General features: G+C 34.3%; 1 protein-coding gene across 1 annotated transcript in view; it reads right to left on the bottom strand.

Annotated features, from left to right (window-relative positions):
* The window catches only part of LOC128223678 (serine/threonine-protein phosphatase 1 regulatory subunit 10-like), a 40,254-nt gene that overhangs the window by 14,461 nt on the left and 8,588 nt on the right, over window positions 1–17,205 (bottom strand). Inside the window, exons 3-7 of the mRNA XM_052932968.1 lie at window positions 13,032–13,126; window positions 6,411–6,497; window positions 4,964–5,148; window positions 4,339–4,404; window positions 2,852–3,319 (exon numbers count right to left, since the gene is read on the bottom strand). Of these exons, the coding sequence (XP_052788928.1) occupies window positions 2,852–3,319; window positions 4,339–4,404; window positions 4,964–5,148; window positions 6,411–6,497; window positions 13,032–13,126 (901 nt within the window). The remainder of the gene's footprint in view (window positions 1–2,851; window positions 3,320–4,338; window positions 4,405–4,963; window positions 5,149–6,410; window positions 6,498–13,031; window positions 13,127–17,205) is intronic.

Raw genomic sequence — 17,205 nt, 5'->3', positions numbered from 1 at the left:
ATCTGTGACACTGACAGGTGCAATTTATCTAACATAAAGTAGTCTTGATTGTAATAAAATTACAAAAATATATTTTTGAAATGAAATTCACAAGTTATAATCAATAAATTAGCCTGTCCACACATTTTGGCCACGGGTGTATTGTATACCATTGTGTAACAACTTAAAAAAAAAAATGGGACAATTTCATTATGAATGCTAGGATTGGTTTTGTATTTTATATGATTTTTATCAGTGAACAATTAAACATTACAACTTTATTTTTTTGATTATTTTTGAGTACAAAACCATTTCTAGGATCCTTAATGAAATGGCTCCAACATTAAGCTTTGATTTCTTCTAAACATTCACTATCAAAATGGTTATGAATATCAATGCCAGGTCCTAGATCAATACTTCTAAAACTTGGCCTTTGCGCTTTTAAAAAACCTAAATATATTTTGTACGTGCTTTAGTGCATATTCATTGATTACTTTGTTCATTGGTCCAGACATTGAGCAGGTTTCATGTACTCTCACATTTTGTCAAATCTGATCTCATTCAGAATCACACCTCTGGGCCCAGTCATGCTCTCACACTGACCTCCATGCAAATTTAAAGTTCTGGCCATTCTGGCCTTCTTCATATTGTGTAAATATACAAATGAATACATGAAAATGAACACCACTCACAATGTTACGACTTTACAGGCAAGGCTTTTAGGGATAGTACCCCTTTCTCAACTTTTTGAATTTTAAGAGGCATAGTGATCTGATACATTTTGGCATTAAGCACCCGAACCATATCGTACTTGTAATGAATGCATTGTCAGTGGATGCTTGTTATAACCTCGAAATTTCACTTTGGAAACTCTCACTCAGAACCTCACTCACAAGTTGGCAGCTTAGCCTTCTGGGATGGTACATATTACTTAGACTAATACTCACATGTGCATTTCCCATCATTGTGTTCTTGAATCATAGCAGTCAGCTCTATTCTGCTGGACGACAGGTGGCCTTCACAGTGGTGTTGTATTGAGGTTTTGTATGATAGCAATATCATTTGACACAACAAACTAAATAACATGCCCATGTAATATTTTAATTTCTTACTGTACCGCACTTTGAATAGACATTTTGTAAATTTTGAAGCCTGTTTTAGTTTGTGAGTACAAACATGTATCTTAGATATCTTTTAGTATTCACATATTATAAAACTGATCCATAGAGAAATATTGATGTACTTTTTGCATTAACAACAAAGTGTTTAGACATTATTGTTTATATCAGTATTGCATTGGACTGGATTTGTATGAAGGCATTTAACGAGCCTTTTAAGGACTAAAGTATTAATATTTTTCTGTCAATTTATTTAATGAAAGTTACATAGTTATTTACTTGATCTTTTAAACTAAAGATGAGATATAGGCTGTGTAAACTACCATATAATGTAGATGTAGCAGTTATTGCAAAATTATCAGATGAAAATTGGATCTTAAATCTCCCAAGCCATAATATCAATGACATTCAGTCACTTTGGCTAATTCATTTAGATTAACCATTTCAACTAATATGGCTCATACACAGATGCTGCTTTGAATTATTGTTGAATCTGGTAACTGGATGTCCAACACATAAAAGTGTATATTTAATGTTATATGATGTGTTAAATACAAATGTCTTTTAACAAATTTGATTGACAGTTTCTCTGCCTTTGAAATGCCAATAATCTGGGGCAACATATAATTTGAAACATATATGTAAAAATTTATAAATAGTTGACAGAAAAAGTATACAATTTTAGTTCTTTACTTTATTTGATATTGTCTGTTTTTAGATTTTAAATACTTTGGGCTATGTAGGAAAAGAAAGGTCTTACAAACAGCCTACATGTAAATTTCTTTTGGTTTTCATCCCTTTTTTGTTTTTCTCTTTCAAAATGGTGGCTGTTTTTAGTTGTATGCTAGACCAAGCCAATTAAACAAAGTTAATAACATAAAAACACCTTAAAGGTAACTAGGTTACAAGTCCCATATGCAGTACTCACATGTGAATCAGATAAAAGCATCGTTTTAAAGTCTTATTATTTAAGTAGGCTCAAAACAATATTTGGGACTGTCGAGTTCCTTTCTCAGGTAGACCACATGATTCAGAAACCTGGGAGTCCACCAACACATCCAAGCATATTTGAAACAGTTCCAATGATGGTAGGTACATATTTTGTCAACATTCATTACATAACACTTCTTATATTTATATAAAATAAATAAATGCAAGCAAGTAATTAAGTATAAGAGAAGAGAAATGCGCCTACTCATCCATGGATTAACTACCTAGTATTTTATGTATTCCGGCATGCCTAGTGAGGGAAAAATAACATAAATACTATTACTCAAATACTCTCTCACTTTTATAAAGTAAATAATTTTGCAGCTCATTTTTTAATAGATTTATGTGTTGATAAGACTAAAGAGAAAATTATGAGAGTAATTCTAGGACCTGGCATTGATATTATTTGTCATTGTGTCGCATCATACGATGTAAGGCTCAAATTCCTTATCAAATATCAGTTCATTTCATTCTTAGTACAAGAGTGAAATCTTTTCCATATCCAAGCTTATGACATGGAGCACAAAATCTTGTGATGTGACACAAAAAAACAGCCCTTGAACTAACATGTATATCATCAAAATATTGCACATAATGAGATTGGGTTCAACTTATTGCACTTTGTGTTAGTATATCACAACACGTAAACATTCATTTATACCCGTATAACACATGTAAAAAGATCAACTGTTTGAGCATTGGAGTATATGGATACATGGCTTATTGCAAGTCGAGTCATTTGAAAGTCCGTAAAATACTAGTACCTGTAGATCTAAATTTACTCGGAGGCCGTTTAACTGTTGCGGGTCGTTTCTTGATTTCACCATCTTTCCCCTCGGTCTTTTCCCCATTCAGTTTTATATGCAGTTTCAGCCCTGAACCCTTCCGAACAGTAACTTCATCACCACCCTGTACACTGTCGTTAGAACTACTATCCATATTTTCCTCTTCGATCTTCTTACTTCTCTCCTTCGCCCCGTCTTTCTCCCTCTCTTTATCTTTATTGCGATCTTTCCGATCTCTGTCTTTTCTATCCCGATTCTTCTCGTCTTTACCATCTTTACTGTCCCTACTCTCACGATGCCCTGACTCAGATCGGTGTTTAGAGTCCTTACTGCTCTTACTATCTTTGGATTTACTACTGCTGCTACTGCTACTTTTGTCCTTTTCACGTTCGCGGTCTTTTTCCTTGTCTATTTCACGATCCTTGTCTTTCTTCTTCTTGGGTTTTTCTGAAATGTCACAATCTTTCTCAATTAAAATTCATGTCGATATACTTGTAAGTCATAATCACTTTATTATAGACATTAAAAACTAAAGACGTTATCAAGGAACTATATATATATATATATATATATATATATATATATATATATATATAATAACTTCAATTGCTGTCGTTAAAGGGTTTGTCTACAGAAGTTGTTATCAAGAATCAAATATGTATGTATGAAATTGTCCTCTTAGCAATGAGCATCTTTATTAATATCAAATTATCAAATTATTAATCCATTGAAGAAACTGCTGAAAGAAATCTTACAGATTAACCTGAAAGTGAATAATGTATTAGGCACAAAAATTCATTACATTTGATATCTTAAAGGGGCTAGCTCATGGTTTGTAAAATTCACTTTTCAAGATGTGTTTTTTAATACAAAATAAAGTGTTTCAAATCATCAGGAGTGTTAAAACTAAGATAATGACAGCTGGAACCCTTCAACAAATGTTTATATATGCTTAAATATTGTCTTTGAGGTCCACAATTTCCAAAACCATTGCTTACTCAAATCCGCAAAAAGCTTAAGCATGATTGGTTGACAGACATTAGCCTGTAAAGGTATCTAAAAAAATGTTAAAATATCCAATGCAGTACCAGTCCTAGTGGCTGAGTGGTTATGCTATCAGTTTTTTATAATTATTTCTTGACTTTACCAGCATGGTCAATCCCCACTAAAACCAGAGTTTTAAGAATTAATTTTTGGTCCAAAAACATGAGCAAGTCCCTTTCATGGTTTATGGCAAAGAATATTTTTTTACTTTTCTTTTGATATGTCAAAATAATATTTCTCATTGCTCATCAAATAATTAAAATCAAACAAAATCAATTTATTTAATGTCAGGTAATTTATACAGCATGGCATCATTAGCCATGTATAGCTGACAGTCAACAAAGACTTAATTTAAGATTTTGTATGTAGTCATACTTACCCAATATCTAGTTACCATTATGTGTGAGTGTGAGTGAACTTACCACTACTTGCTGGTTGCACCAGTTTCATCCACTCTTCAAAGATTGCCTTAGCCACGGTCTGTATATCTGCAATACATGCTCAGATTGCAAAATCATAATTTTCACCCCTAGACTTGAGAGATAAGAGTCGAAAAGAGTTAAAACAGCTCGGTAAAAATTGCAAAGTGTTTCTTTGGCCATATTATGGGTAATTTTAAGTCGTTCTATTTTGGACAACTCCAATTCAAATGTGGCCACTCTATGTATTTGAACATTTCAAAAAAATTAAAAAATACGACCAAGTGCTTTCCAAGCCAACACACTACAAGGCCTGAATAAAAAGTAACTTTGGCGTTACTGACCCACATTTTGAGGGGAGGAAAGGTAGGAAGGTAGTGTTGTGTGTATGTGTTTTTTTTTACTTCCTAACCCCTTAATTCAATACATACAAATTTTGAACATGGGAGAGGCTAAAAAAATGGATTGTGGTAATGTATGCAAGTTGGTTAAGGCCAAACAATCTATTTATTAATGGTGGCCTAATTCTAACACAGTTAACCAAATTAAGCAAACAGATATACACAATCCATCATGAATATATTTTGATAAAATTATCATTCCTAAAAATGACCTCTACAAAACCTACCAGCATGTTCTGTTTTACACAGATGCTTGATGGTCTTAGCGGCCTTGTTGGTCTTTAGTAAGTCCACTGTGACGGGCAGCTGTCTGTACACCTTAAGTAGCTCGATGATGAAGGGATTGTTCTCATCCTCTTTCGCCTGTTGCAACCATTCATTGAGGGTCTCCCAGCCTCCGCCCGATATCAACCTGTTGGGGGAGAGACGGGGTTAGTGTCTGTGGACTTTAGGAACCACAGAAATACATTAATATTATACTGCACAGCTTCAAGAAATGGCTTTAACCACCTTGGCAGGCTTCTATATAAAATATGATGATGTTACGCCTAACAGACACCAATTTACTGACAAGTTTACCCTCAAAGCTAAAATTGATTCATCAGATTTGGCTTTACTAAAAATAGTTCATGCTTCATCTTGTAATGATCTGAAAAGGGCTGCTAATGAAATTGATATCTGTTTTGGAAAAGAGTTATAGTAAGACACCTTCGGCAACATTTAATTAACATGAACATACTTCTTTCTGATATAAACCAAATGCCTAAGATATATTGTTACAATAATATGATTATGACAGATCCTGCAAAAATTCCTTTCAAAAATATTGACATACATAACAGATGTCATCATAATAAACATTCCATTTTGTTCACAGAACCAGTTGCAATATCATCAGAGAAGATAGATATGCCCTTGTAACTGTTGTCTTGTTCCAAGAATTAGGCATATCTGCAGTCTCCCACATCTTCAATCATTTTGTCCTATTATATACATATTAAAAACTTACCATTTGCTTACATAATTCTCAATAAAATATGTAATAAGTTGATATGTCTGCAAGGGCTGCAAGGAATGTTTCATTACACATATTGGTTTATAACATTTTATTGTAGCTTGATTGAGAAGTCAGCTGTAAGCCAATATGGAGTCCATTTTCTGGGCAGATGCCAACACTACATGTTCTTTTTAAGATACCAAGAGAACATTTCCCTGGAGAGGATCAAACTCTAGGGTTTCTTCTGATTTTTTAACATATCATGAATACTTTATAATATATATAAAGTAAAGAAAATCGAGAAAACCCCCTGTGGGTGATAGCCAGGCAGTTTTACCTCTATATCATTACACATGCCTTATGCCTTATGCAATATAAATTTATTAAAAATTTCTTTGGTTTTGCTTTATATTAGAAGCTTAAGATCAATTTCTATATAAGTCCAAAACAGAAGCTCAAAATGGACATCACTTCAAATACACAGTAAAAACAAACAGACAGTTTTACAAGATCTACTCAATATTCAGGTATCAGTGATATTCATAATTCATAAATCGCCATTGGTCTCTCATTTTCAGCATTCAACATAAACTAATTTCTGTTTGCTCTTTTTCTGAATTATGGACAGAGAATAGAAAATGCGCAATGGTTAGTCAGCTCTAATCTATAGATCTTACTTTTCCAGGTTGTCTTTGCTGGTCTCCACTTTGAGGATGTTGATGAAGACACACTTGTTAACCAGCTTACTGGCTTCCTTCATCATCCTGAAGAGAAAGAAAGCAAAGTTTCACAATTTGGAGATCACACATATATCATATATATTGTAACACAGCTTATGCTCGTGAATGCTGCAGTTCTATGTGACCCCGTCTGCTCCAACTTTATTATGTTTTTAGATATTTCTATGAATTTACCATATCAATGTTTTAAATCTAAGGTGATCCAACATAACCATTTTTTTTCCAGTGATTTGTCATAGGGACAAAAAAAACAATAAAACCTTAAAGGGAAAATGGTTTTAGTTTGCAATTAACCCACGCTGCTACAGTCAAGGACAAATGACAACAAAACCACACTACCACAAGGATTCATTCACAAACAGGATAACTGAACCTTTCAGCCCTTTGTGGAAAGACGTTACTTTTGCTATTAAAATTGAGGATTTTAATGACAATATTTGAGCATATGCCAACATTTGTTGAAGGGGTCTAGCTGTCAGTATCTTAGGTTAACACTCCTAATGGTTTGCCACACTTTATATTGTGCATTTTAAAAAAATGAATGAGTCCCTCTAAGATACCTGTGTAAATATTTTAAAATCCACCTATCCAAGTATAGATCTATCATTTAAGAATATTTTTTTCGAAGGTTCACTAATGCCATTGATAAAAAATTATAATTAATAAGCGCCACCCTAGTAAGACAGTATTTATTTTTGGCAATATATGACAACTTCAACAACTTTGTTTGAGTCATAAGAACATTGTTGTGAAATAATCAAACATTAGCAGTAATACTTTAATTGTCAGTCAACCACTGAATTGGTTGAAAGGTTTCTGACAATTATTTAACTATTTGTGTTCAATCAGGACATCCTACAATCCTAAAAGCATTAGGTGCCCATGTGCATATCACATTTGTGATAAATAAATTCTTAATTCTCAATTTTCATAACAAGGGAAGCATGTAGTCAACATTTTGCCCACAAGTGTACAAAACTTTCATTATCTTTTCAAACATTAATTCCTACAAGTGACCTATTTTTGAAATAACATGACCGATTTCTTGGAGAAACGAAACATTCTGACAGATCATATAATCAAGATTAGGTAACAAATGTCACATCTAGAGTGTTACCAAGGATTTCAAATATTTGACCCTGTGGCCTTGAATTTATGATTTCAAACAGTTGAACAACTGTTTGAAATCATAAATTCAAGGCCAACCAAGGCATATCATTAATAGGTCACAGGGTCAGATTTTTCACGGAATTTTTTGCCTGCATCTAATACCCCCTATCGTCTTATACCCAGTCATTTACGGTAAAGATTGATTTGTGTGGGCTCTTGAGTGGTAACCAATTGACCACTGTAACATGTGACCCATTTATTGAACTCAACCTAGATTCATAGAACAAACATTCTCACAAAATTTAAGAAAGTCAAAGATGGAGTAAATCTGTGCATTCAATGTGTTAACCAAGTTGAACTTCTTTTTGACCTAACAAAATAAACTACCAAAACTGCACTCGATGACCTAAAATCAAGCAGCAGAATCAAGTATTCTTAACTTAAGCCATTTTCTTTAGTTAAATACCCCACTGGTCATATAACATAATTAATTAATAACATCTATAACTATCTCATTAATTCTATGTAATATACAAATTTTTTTTTGTAAGAAACACTTTATTTTTGCGTATGAATTTATTTGGAATTTGACTAAAGATAAGAAATTATTAATGATGTTTATAAATACCGGCCAAGGCCCTTTCTAGGCATTTTGGTATTGAGAACATGACCCAAACTTTGTGAAATGTTATCATTTAAATATTTGAATAGCGAATGAAAAGCCTAGATAAGAAATTATTAATGATGTTTATAAATACCGGCCAAGGCCCTTTCTAGGCATTTTGGTATTGAGAACATGACCCAAACTTTGTGAAATGTTATCATTTAAATATTTGAATAGCGAATGAAAAGCCTAGAGAAAGCGTGTCAAAATTCTCCATTTGGCATAAAAACCTTTCGCCTTGGAAATTGGTCGATATAAAGAATAAACTAAGGCAGAAATTTTGTGCATGACAGAAGCTGACATTCATTGCAAAACTCAACGCAATCCAGAGTTACACAACTTGACAGCCCTGAAGACATTTTGTCAGAAAGGAAGTGAAACAAGAGTAAAAACATTTTTGTTTCTTGGAATGAACAAATATTTTAACCTTGAGCCAAATGACCAAAAGCTAATGCAATCCAAAATTACATGCTTATTTATGGAACTTTTGAAAAATAAGTTTACCTAAATTCATTTGAGTTTATTCAATACCCGATTCAGTCTTAACCTGATAATACTTTACAATGATAATAAAAAAGGCCATTAACAAAGTACAGTTGAACACCGCTATTCCGAACACCGTTTATCTGAAATTATCGCTATTTCGAAATTATTTTTCGGCCCAATTTTGCTCCTTCTTTGTTTAACTAAATTTTAAATCTTTAATCCGAAATTGCTAGTCCAAAATAATCGCTATTCCAAAGTAAAAATTACAGTCCCGATATGGTATTTCACACCTATTTATCAATTCTTATTTCGAACTCGATCATGTCATAGTTTTTCACACCCTACTTTGAATGCACTCAGGCATCGGCTTAAGGTGACCATGGAGCACAATTTACACTTGTTTAAAAATGACATTATGCACGCGTATGTTACAAACATCGATGTCAGAAAATGGGCGATTCATTTGGGTGAAATAGTGTGTATATAATTGCTGGTTAACACAACCTGAATATCATTCGAGAATGTCATCAGATTTGATTGCCGCATTTGTTTCATTTTGTTTTAAATGTTTTATGTTGTTTTAATAATGAAGTATAATAACAAATTATTTGTCATTTAATTTATTAAACAATAAATTGACAAATATTTTTGTATATGAAAAATCAGTAAAACCGAATGTATTGTATTGTTGACATGTAACCGATATTGCAATCTTCACAACTTAGTATTTCACGTCATCTATAATGCGCGAATGCTGTCATATTCTGAAAATTGTTAATCCGAAGTATTGCTTTTCTGAATTAATTTGTTCGGTCCCCACGATTTCCGATTAATGGTGTTCAACTATAGTAAGGTTGTAATGAGCACTTATTTTCCGAAATAAGTACCGACCCAATTGCCATTTGAACCGTCCATTTTGGCCAGCAATCGGTTCTTATTGAAAACACTGAATGAGACCAAACCATGTTTTTTGAAACATTTGTCTAAGCCATCAGAAAATTTGCTCAAAATTAAATGTGAAAATTGCAACGCTAAAACCCTGTCAGCTTGACCTTGAACCAGCATTGTTTCTAAATACGTTCAGCACACTGGCATTGACATATGGTAGCACTAGAAATGTGTCTAGGACGCAGATTCCTCCATATGCCTTGTTCTTTCAAATCAAAATGTGACCTTGACCTTTGACCTACTTATCCCAAAATCAATAGAAGTCATCAACTAGTCATAACCAACTGGCATACAAAGTATTTAGTTCCTTGGTGCAAGTGTTCTTTTTTTCATATCAAGGTCACCTTGACCTTGACCTTTTGATAGGGGTCATCAACTCCTCATGACCAACTGGCATACCAAGTATGAAGATCCTGAGTGCATGTGTTCCGATTGTTATTGATCGGAAACCGTTTTTTTCACCTCATGGCCACAGTGACCTTTACCTACTGATCTTAAACTCAATAGGGGTCATCTACTTGTCAACGCCAACTGGCATACCACCTGAAGAGGTTCCTAAGTGCAAGGACATTAGTTATTGAGTAATTTTTCAGCTTTCAGTCACTGCCAACAATGTTTTTACTTGAAAGACAGCGCAACCTTGACCTTCCACCAGTAGATCTTAAAATCAACAAGCGTTGTTCGTCAAACATTATGCCCCCCCCCCCCCATTTTAATGACCTGTGAGTTGTGACTTTGACCTTTGACCTCAAAATCCAGGGGTCATCTACAGGTCACACCCAACCTAAATGTCAAGTTTGAGGACCATAGGTGCAGACATTGTTGAGTTATCACACAGACAAGCTTGTTGTTTTCAAGGTCACTGTGACCTGGACCTTTGACACCATGAACCCTAAATTCAATAAGGGTCATCTAATGGTCAGGCCCAACCTCCAAGTCAAGTTAAAGGGCAATATCACTAGGACAACCTTTTTGCATTTAAGGTCACTGTGACCTTGACCTTTGACCCAACGACACCTAAAATCAATAAGGGTCTACTGGTCAGGCCAAATCTTCATATCTAGTTTGATGACCATAGGTCTAGGATGTTAAGTTTGCATTCAGATCACAGTGACCTTGACCTTTGATCCTCAAAATCAATAGGGGTCATCTACTGGTCAGGCCCAACCTCCAAGTCAAGTTAAAGGGCAATGGGTGCAAGCATTGCCTAGTTATCACTCGGACAACCTCTTAGCATTTAAGGTCATTGTGACTTTGACCTTTGGCCCAACGACACCTAAAACCAATAGGTGTCATCTACTGGTCAGGCCAAATCTTCATATCTAGTTTGATGACCATAGGTCCAGGATTTGTCAAGTTTGCATTCAAGGTCACTGCAACCTTGACCTTTCACCGAATGACCTTCAAAATCAATAGGGGTCATCTACTGGTCATGCTCAACCTCTAAGTCAAGTTAAAGGGCCATGGGTGCAGGCATTGCCAAGTTATCACTCGGACAACTTTTTAGCATTCAACCTTGACCCCTGACCCAATAAGCCCTAAAATAAATATCCACCTACCGACCAACATGTGCAAAGCAATATACCTCTCTTCTTTGAAGGGGGTATAATAAGGGTCATCTACGGTCATGAACAACTTTGATACCAAGTATGAAGTTCCTAGACCCAAAGGATATTCAGTTATTGAGTAAGTTCTCTTTATACAATAGATACACTAAATTTAGTCACAAAAAACGTCATTCGTGACACACCAATAACACCATCATGCTATATTAAATATTACTTATTTAAGTCCTGAAAGGCCTTATTGAATTACAGCCCAGACCAAGTTCTATTCATAGAATTAGCAACCTTCACTTTAATGCAAAACATGATATGACGAATGATCATATATTATTAAAACCATTATGAACTTGACCTGTCTTTTATGGTGTTAAACATGTGAACCATTTTATTTTAGATATAACAAGTTTCAAGAATTTCTACCAACTATTTACTGAGAAATGGCTGTAAATGAGTTTTTCAAAAAATCAAGGGCAACAACTCCAAGTACAATTGACCAATCCAAAAAAAATGAACAGGCATCATCCCAGTATAGTAATTCATATTTATTTTAAGTTTCATGAAATTCTGCCAGCTAGTGACTGAGAAATGGCTGTGAATGTGCATTTTTCAAAAAATCAAGGGCAATAACTCCAAGGACAATTGACCAATCATTTTTTTTTTTTGGACGGGCATCATTCCAGTATAGTGGTTCATATTTATTTTAAGTTTGATGAAATTATACCGGCTAGTTACTGAGAAAACGCAGGTGACGGACGGACGGAAGGAAGGATGGACGGACAACGCCATTTCAATATCCCCCTCCCTATTTCATAGGCGGGCGATAATAAATCTGATATGACAGAAAGATAGAAATTTTGAACCCATGTACTAGATCATCAATTTCTGGTTTGTAGCCTGGTTCCCCTATAAATATTAAACACCAAAATATAAACACAACACTTAATATTAACCATGTTGTCTGAAATAAAAACATGTACAATTCGGAGAATTTTTTATCCTTTGTCATATAAATCCCATCCCTGTGCCTTATAACTTAATCATAAAAGTGGATAATTGTTTGTATGGCAAATTCCAAGTTGAAAAGGGGCCATAACGCAATCAAAAATTGGTAGTTTGTCACAAGTCAAAATAAACCTGTATTTTATGGCGTTTAACATCTACTCAAATAAGAGGTGTCCCAGTATGTGATGAAGGCCCCCGAATGTGACATTGACCTATGAACAAGGTCATTACATGAAAAGTTGATCTTGCCTTTACGTGTCAAATACATATGGCAAGTTATTTTAAATTGCCTCTGAATATAAAAAAAATACCACCCATATTTGACAACCTACACTCTTATGACCTTATTCAGCATTCCATTGTGAATAGACACTAAGTGTATCTTTCACCTTAGAGGTAGGGACATAAGTCTTCCACGTGACACGTCCTCTTGATATGTCAAACACATGTGGCAAGTTATTTTAAAATCTGTCCATACAAGGGAAAGTTACAGCCCAGACACGACAACCTATACTCTATGTCCTTATATGCAGCACTCCATTGTGAATAAACACTAAGTGTGACCTTGACCTTTGAGGTAGGGACACGGGTCTTGGCACGCGACACGTCATCTTGGTATGTTGAACACATGTGGCAAGTTATTTTAAAATATGTCCATACAAGAGAAACTTACAGCCCGGACACGACAACCTATTCTCTATGTCCTTATATGCAGCATCCCATTGTGAATAATCTTGCAACACCACAGCGTAAAAATCTCAGTCTGTGACTACTATAACCTACCCTGCAATTTTGACAACCTCCTCCGGACCTTTCATTCCTCCTGTTGGGGAGAGTAGCTCATCCAGACTCTTCAGAACTTCTTGTGGATCAACCACCTGAAATAATAAAGAGATAAGAAACCATGAGGATCACAGTCATGTTTATATCTTACATATATGTATGCAAAATGTTCTCAAAGTGTTTTCATGGTAAACACATATTCACATAATTTTATGTGAGCTGATGGTTAAACTGTACTGTAAACGTACATCATGTATAGCAAAAATGTTAATACATGTTTGCACCGAACTCAAAATTAAACTGGTGTTCCTTTGGAATCTCTATTATGTGAAAAAAATTAAATTCACTCTCAAATATAAGAGTTTGATAAAAACAATTCTAGACAAGTGTACACAAAATAACAATAGACATATGTTGGCATGTATTAACAAAAATATTCATGTACACAAACATTTAAAATGGAAATATAACTAACAATAGGAACCTAATATCATATGGGATGGAAGTTTAGTATATTGTATTTATACAAAAACAATTAAAGTATTGGATGACACACAAATTTACAAATGCTTCTACAATACATGTCATGAGCCATAAAATATTAAATGCACATCAGTACACATGTATAAGTTTCAGCCAGTGTTTCATCTAACAGACACCATGATTGTAATACCGGTAGAAGAGAATAAATTATGTACAGGTTTTATGGCATAATTGTGGCAGTGAAATGTTGACACAACTCACGACAGATGTTATAACAATTTTAAGAGTTATCCACCTTTAACAATATGATTTGCAATCAAATATGTCCAGATAATTAAAGTCTTTTAACACAAGTCAGTTCAAGTTTAAGCACACCTTATTGGTTAAGTTTTACATTGTAGTACTAATTGGTTCTATGTTTGCATGGCATTTATATCAGAGTGATAAAGAATCTACTATGTTATTATTGTAGTCAATCAAACCTTCAGTCAACATAGTGAAAAAACTTCCTGTAAGAATACTATTTTAATCTTAAACAATCAATAGAAGTTCACGCCTCAATCAAGATAACACACATTCCAGATAATTCTGTTAATACTGAATTGCAAGAGGAAATACTTTAATAACCTTAACAACACAATAGAAATATCTTTGGAATGCACTTATAAATATGAATAAAAATTTCACAGGAATTTGTCACACAATACATGCATGCGCTAATAGTTGTTGTTTTTTAATCAAGTATGCAATTGGGCATCACAAATCCTAGGATCAATTTCATACCTAGGAGTGATTTACAAAAGTAGCATTACATTGGTTTTAATCCTTCATTGCTACAAAATTGCTCCTACCATTCTTGATAAAAAAACAGACCAAAGTAAACTACATTTTTTTGTTAAAAATTATCATATAAAAAAGTCAAATATTTTGATGACCGACTATGACAAATTTATACAAAGTTACCACCATGGCAGCAACTAATATGCCCACAATCACCAATGAATGACACACAAATTTAAACTCGTTAATACAGAAGAAGCATTCCCTCCAGTAACTACATCATGCACTAATCCATAATAAAATGTTAATTAACATTGCAAATTGACTCGAAGAATTGAAATAGCTTATAAAGAATTAGAAAGATAATTTGAGATTCACAGTCTCAAGCAAGGATCTTGGCAAAGCTACATTGGAACACACAACCATTTCACTGTACAAAATTTAACTGCAACAGTGGACTACATTTAAAACAACTGCTCAAAAGTTGATGATTTCCAACACTTTTCAAGATTAAACCAATATACAATGTTGGTCACTAAATTTAAAACACTAATTATGACCATGGCAATAGTCCATCGTGATTTACAAGTGATTAAAAAGATAGGACCTCTACCAAATTATACACAGATTTTGACCTTGACAGTAAACAACAATGTGAGTACAGCATGTTTAAACAATTACCAAATGAAGTGGACAGACAAGCATAAAAACACTACCTGCATCTCATTAGACATCTTTTAGAAAAGTACCAACAACCTGATCAATGACCTTGACATTGGTGATAAATGGCAAACTTCAGTTATGCACCCATCATATGAGGGTTGTAATAATGCATAGAACCACCTAAATAATGGACTGGCAATGTACAGCATCTTAGATTTGAAAACCAATGTCCTTGACCGTAGTTTTGGATGATAACCATGTAAACATTTGTTCACAATTACTAGACAACTACACATATCAATTGGCAATCACTTGTGGAGAATCAATCACATGATCGTAACTTCCTTGGAAATGACTCTGGGATCCTGCGACATTTACTAATATGACCTTGATCTTTGGCAGATATGGATGAAAAACCTGTCACTAGACAACTACAAACATCAATGGGCAATTACTTCTAAAGATTAATTTACATGAACTAAACATCATTGGAAATGACCTTGATCCTGTGACATTGACTAACAATGACCTTGACCTTTGACAGATATAGGGGAAAAAAATATGTATATGATTGCTCAATAATAACTAGACGGATACCAACATCAATGGGCAATTGCTCAAGCAGATTTAAACACGTAAACTGAATATCCTTGGAAACGACCTTGGGATTCTGTGACATTGACAAACAATGACCTTTAACAGATAAAGAAAAAAAACTATGTATATGATTGCTCAACAATAACTAGACGGATACCAACATCAATGGGCAATTGCTCAAGCAGATTTAAACACGTAAACTGAATATCCTTGGAAACGACCTTGGGATTCTGTGACATTGACAAACAATGACCTTTAACAGATAAAGAAAAAAAACTATGTATATGATTGCTCAACAATAACTAGACGGATACCAACATCAATGGGCAATCCCTTATGCAGATTTAATCACTGAAACTAAACATCATTGGAAACGACCTTTGGATCCTGTGACATTGACTAACAATGACCTTGACCTTTGACTGAGAGAGGAAAAAAACTACATTTATGATTGCTCAACAATAACTAGACAGATACCAACATAAATGGGCAATCGCATAAGCAGATTTAATAAGGTAAACTTAATATCCTTGGTAACAACCTTGGGATTCTGTGACATTGACTAACAATGACCTTGACCTTTGACAGGTATAGGAAAAAAAACACTACCTATATGATTGCTCAACAATAACAAGACGGATACCAACATCAATGGGCAATCACTTAAGCAGATTTGATCAAGTTTACGGAACATCCTTGGAAACGATCTTGGGATCCTGTGACATTGACTAACAATGACCTTGACTATGGATGAATTGGATTCCAATGTTAGTGCAAAATATGCAAATACATCATTTAAAAATTTATCAAAAATTGACAAGACATAAGAAGTCAAAGATTCAATGCAGGACCTTGATCTTTGGGCATTGGTGGAGTGCAATGGAGGTACCCAGATCAAAGTACTTTCATACATCGACCATGACATGAATGAAAGGTCACAGGCTGAAATGTATTAATAGATCATAGCTGCTAAACAATGGAGCATCAGTGCACGAGATGGAACTAGTCAATGGCCTTGCATAAACTTTGACCTTGACATTACATAAGAAACTGCTCTCAAATCATATCGAAATCGCAATACATAATGTCTCAGTTACATTCAACAGCAAAAACTAGATTTCAGCGAGGGAAAGAAAAAAATGCCCAATGAATATCCCAGAGTTGACCCAGTTACCCTGTTCAGGAAAGAGGGCATTCTGTTTGCATTTGGTGATATCCAGACTACTTAAGAGGGTTAAATCCTCACTTTTAATCATGGTCCTTGCACAATTTGTTAGAAAAAGACCAGAACTATTTCTGTTGGAGCATTTACATAAACGACATTTTATTTGTAAAAAATCTGACCATGACCTTTTTCACCAAATCAATTATTTATCAACTTTTTAATCTGTTAATGAATGTTTCTATTGCGTTACAATGACAAATTTAAGGGTTTTTTCGTTCATCCCACACACACACACACACACACACACTTGTCCCACATTTTTAGTGGGCTCATAAGCAAACCAAAGCCTTCCATAGTTTTTCACTACAAAATACACATGTACAAAGTCACTAAGAGTTCAAAACTTATTTTTTTAAATATGGAAGGCTCTAGTTTGCACAAAACAATATAAATGTCCCATTCAAACATGGGCTCATACTCTAAGAA

The sequence above is a fragment of the Mya arenaria genome, chromosome 17 (assembly GCF_026914265.1).
Source record: "Mya arenaria isolate MELC-2E11 chromosome 17, ASM2691426v1".
NCBI classification, from domain to species: domain Eukaryota; kingdom Metazoa; phylum Mollusca; class Bivalvia; order Myida; family Myidae; genus Mya; species Mya arenaria.
Note: the sequence above shows the minus strand (reverse complement) of the source record. Positions and strands in the feature narration are given on the sequence as shown.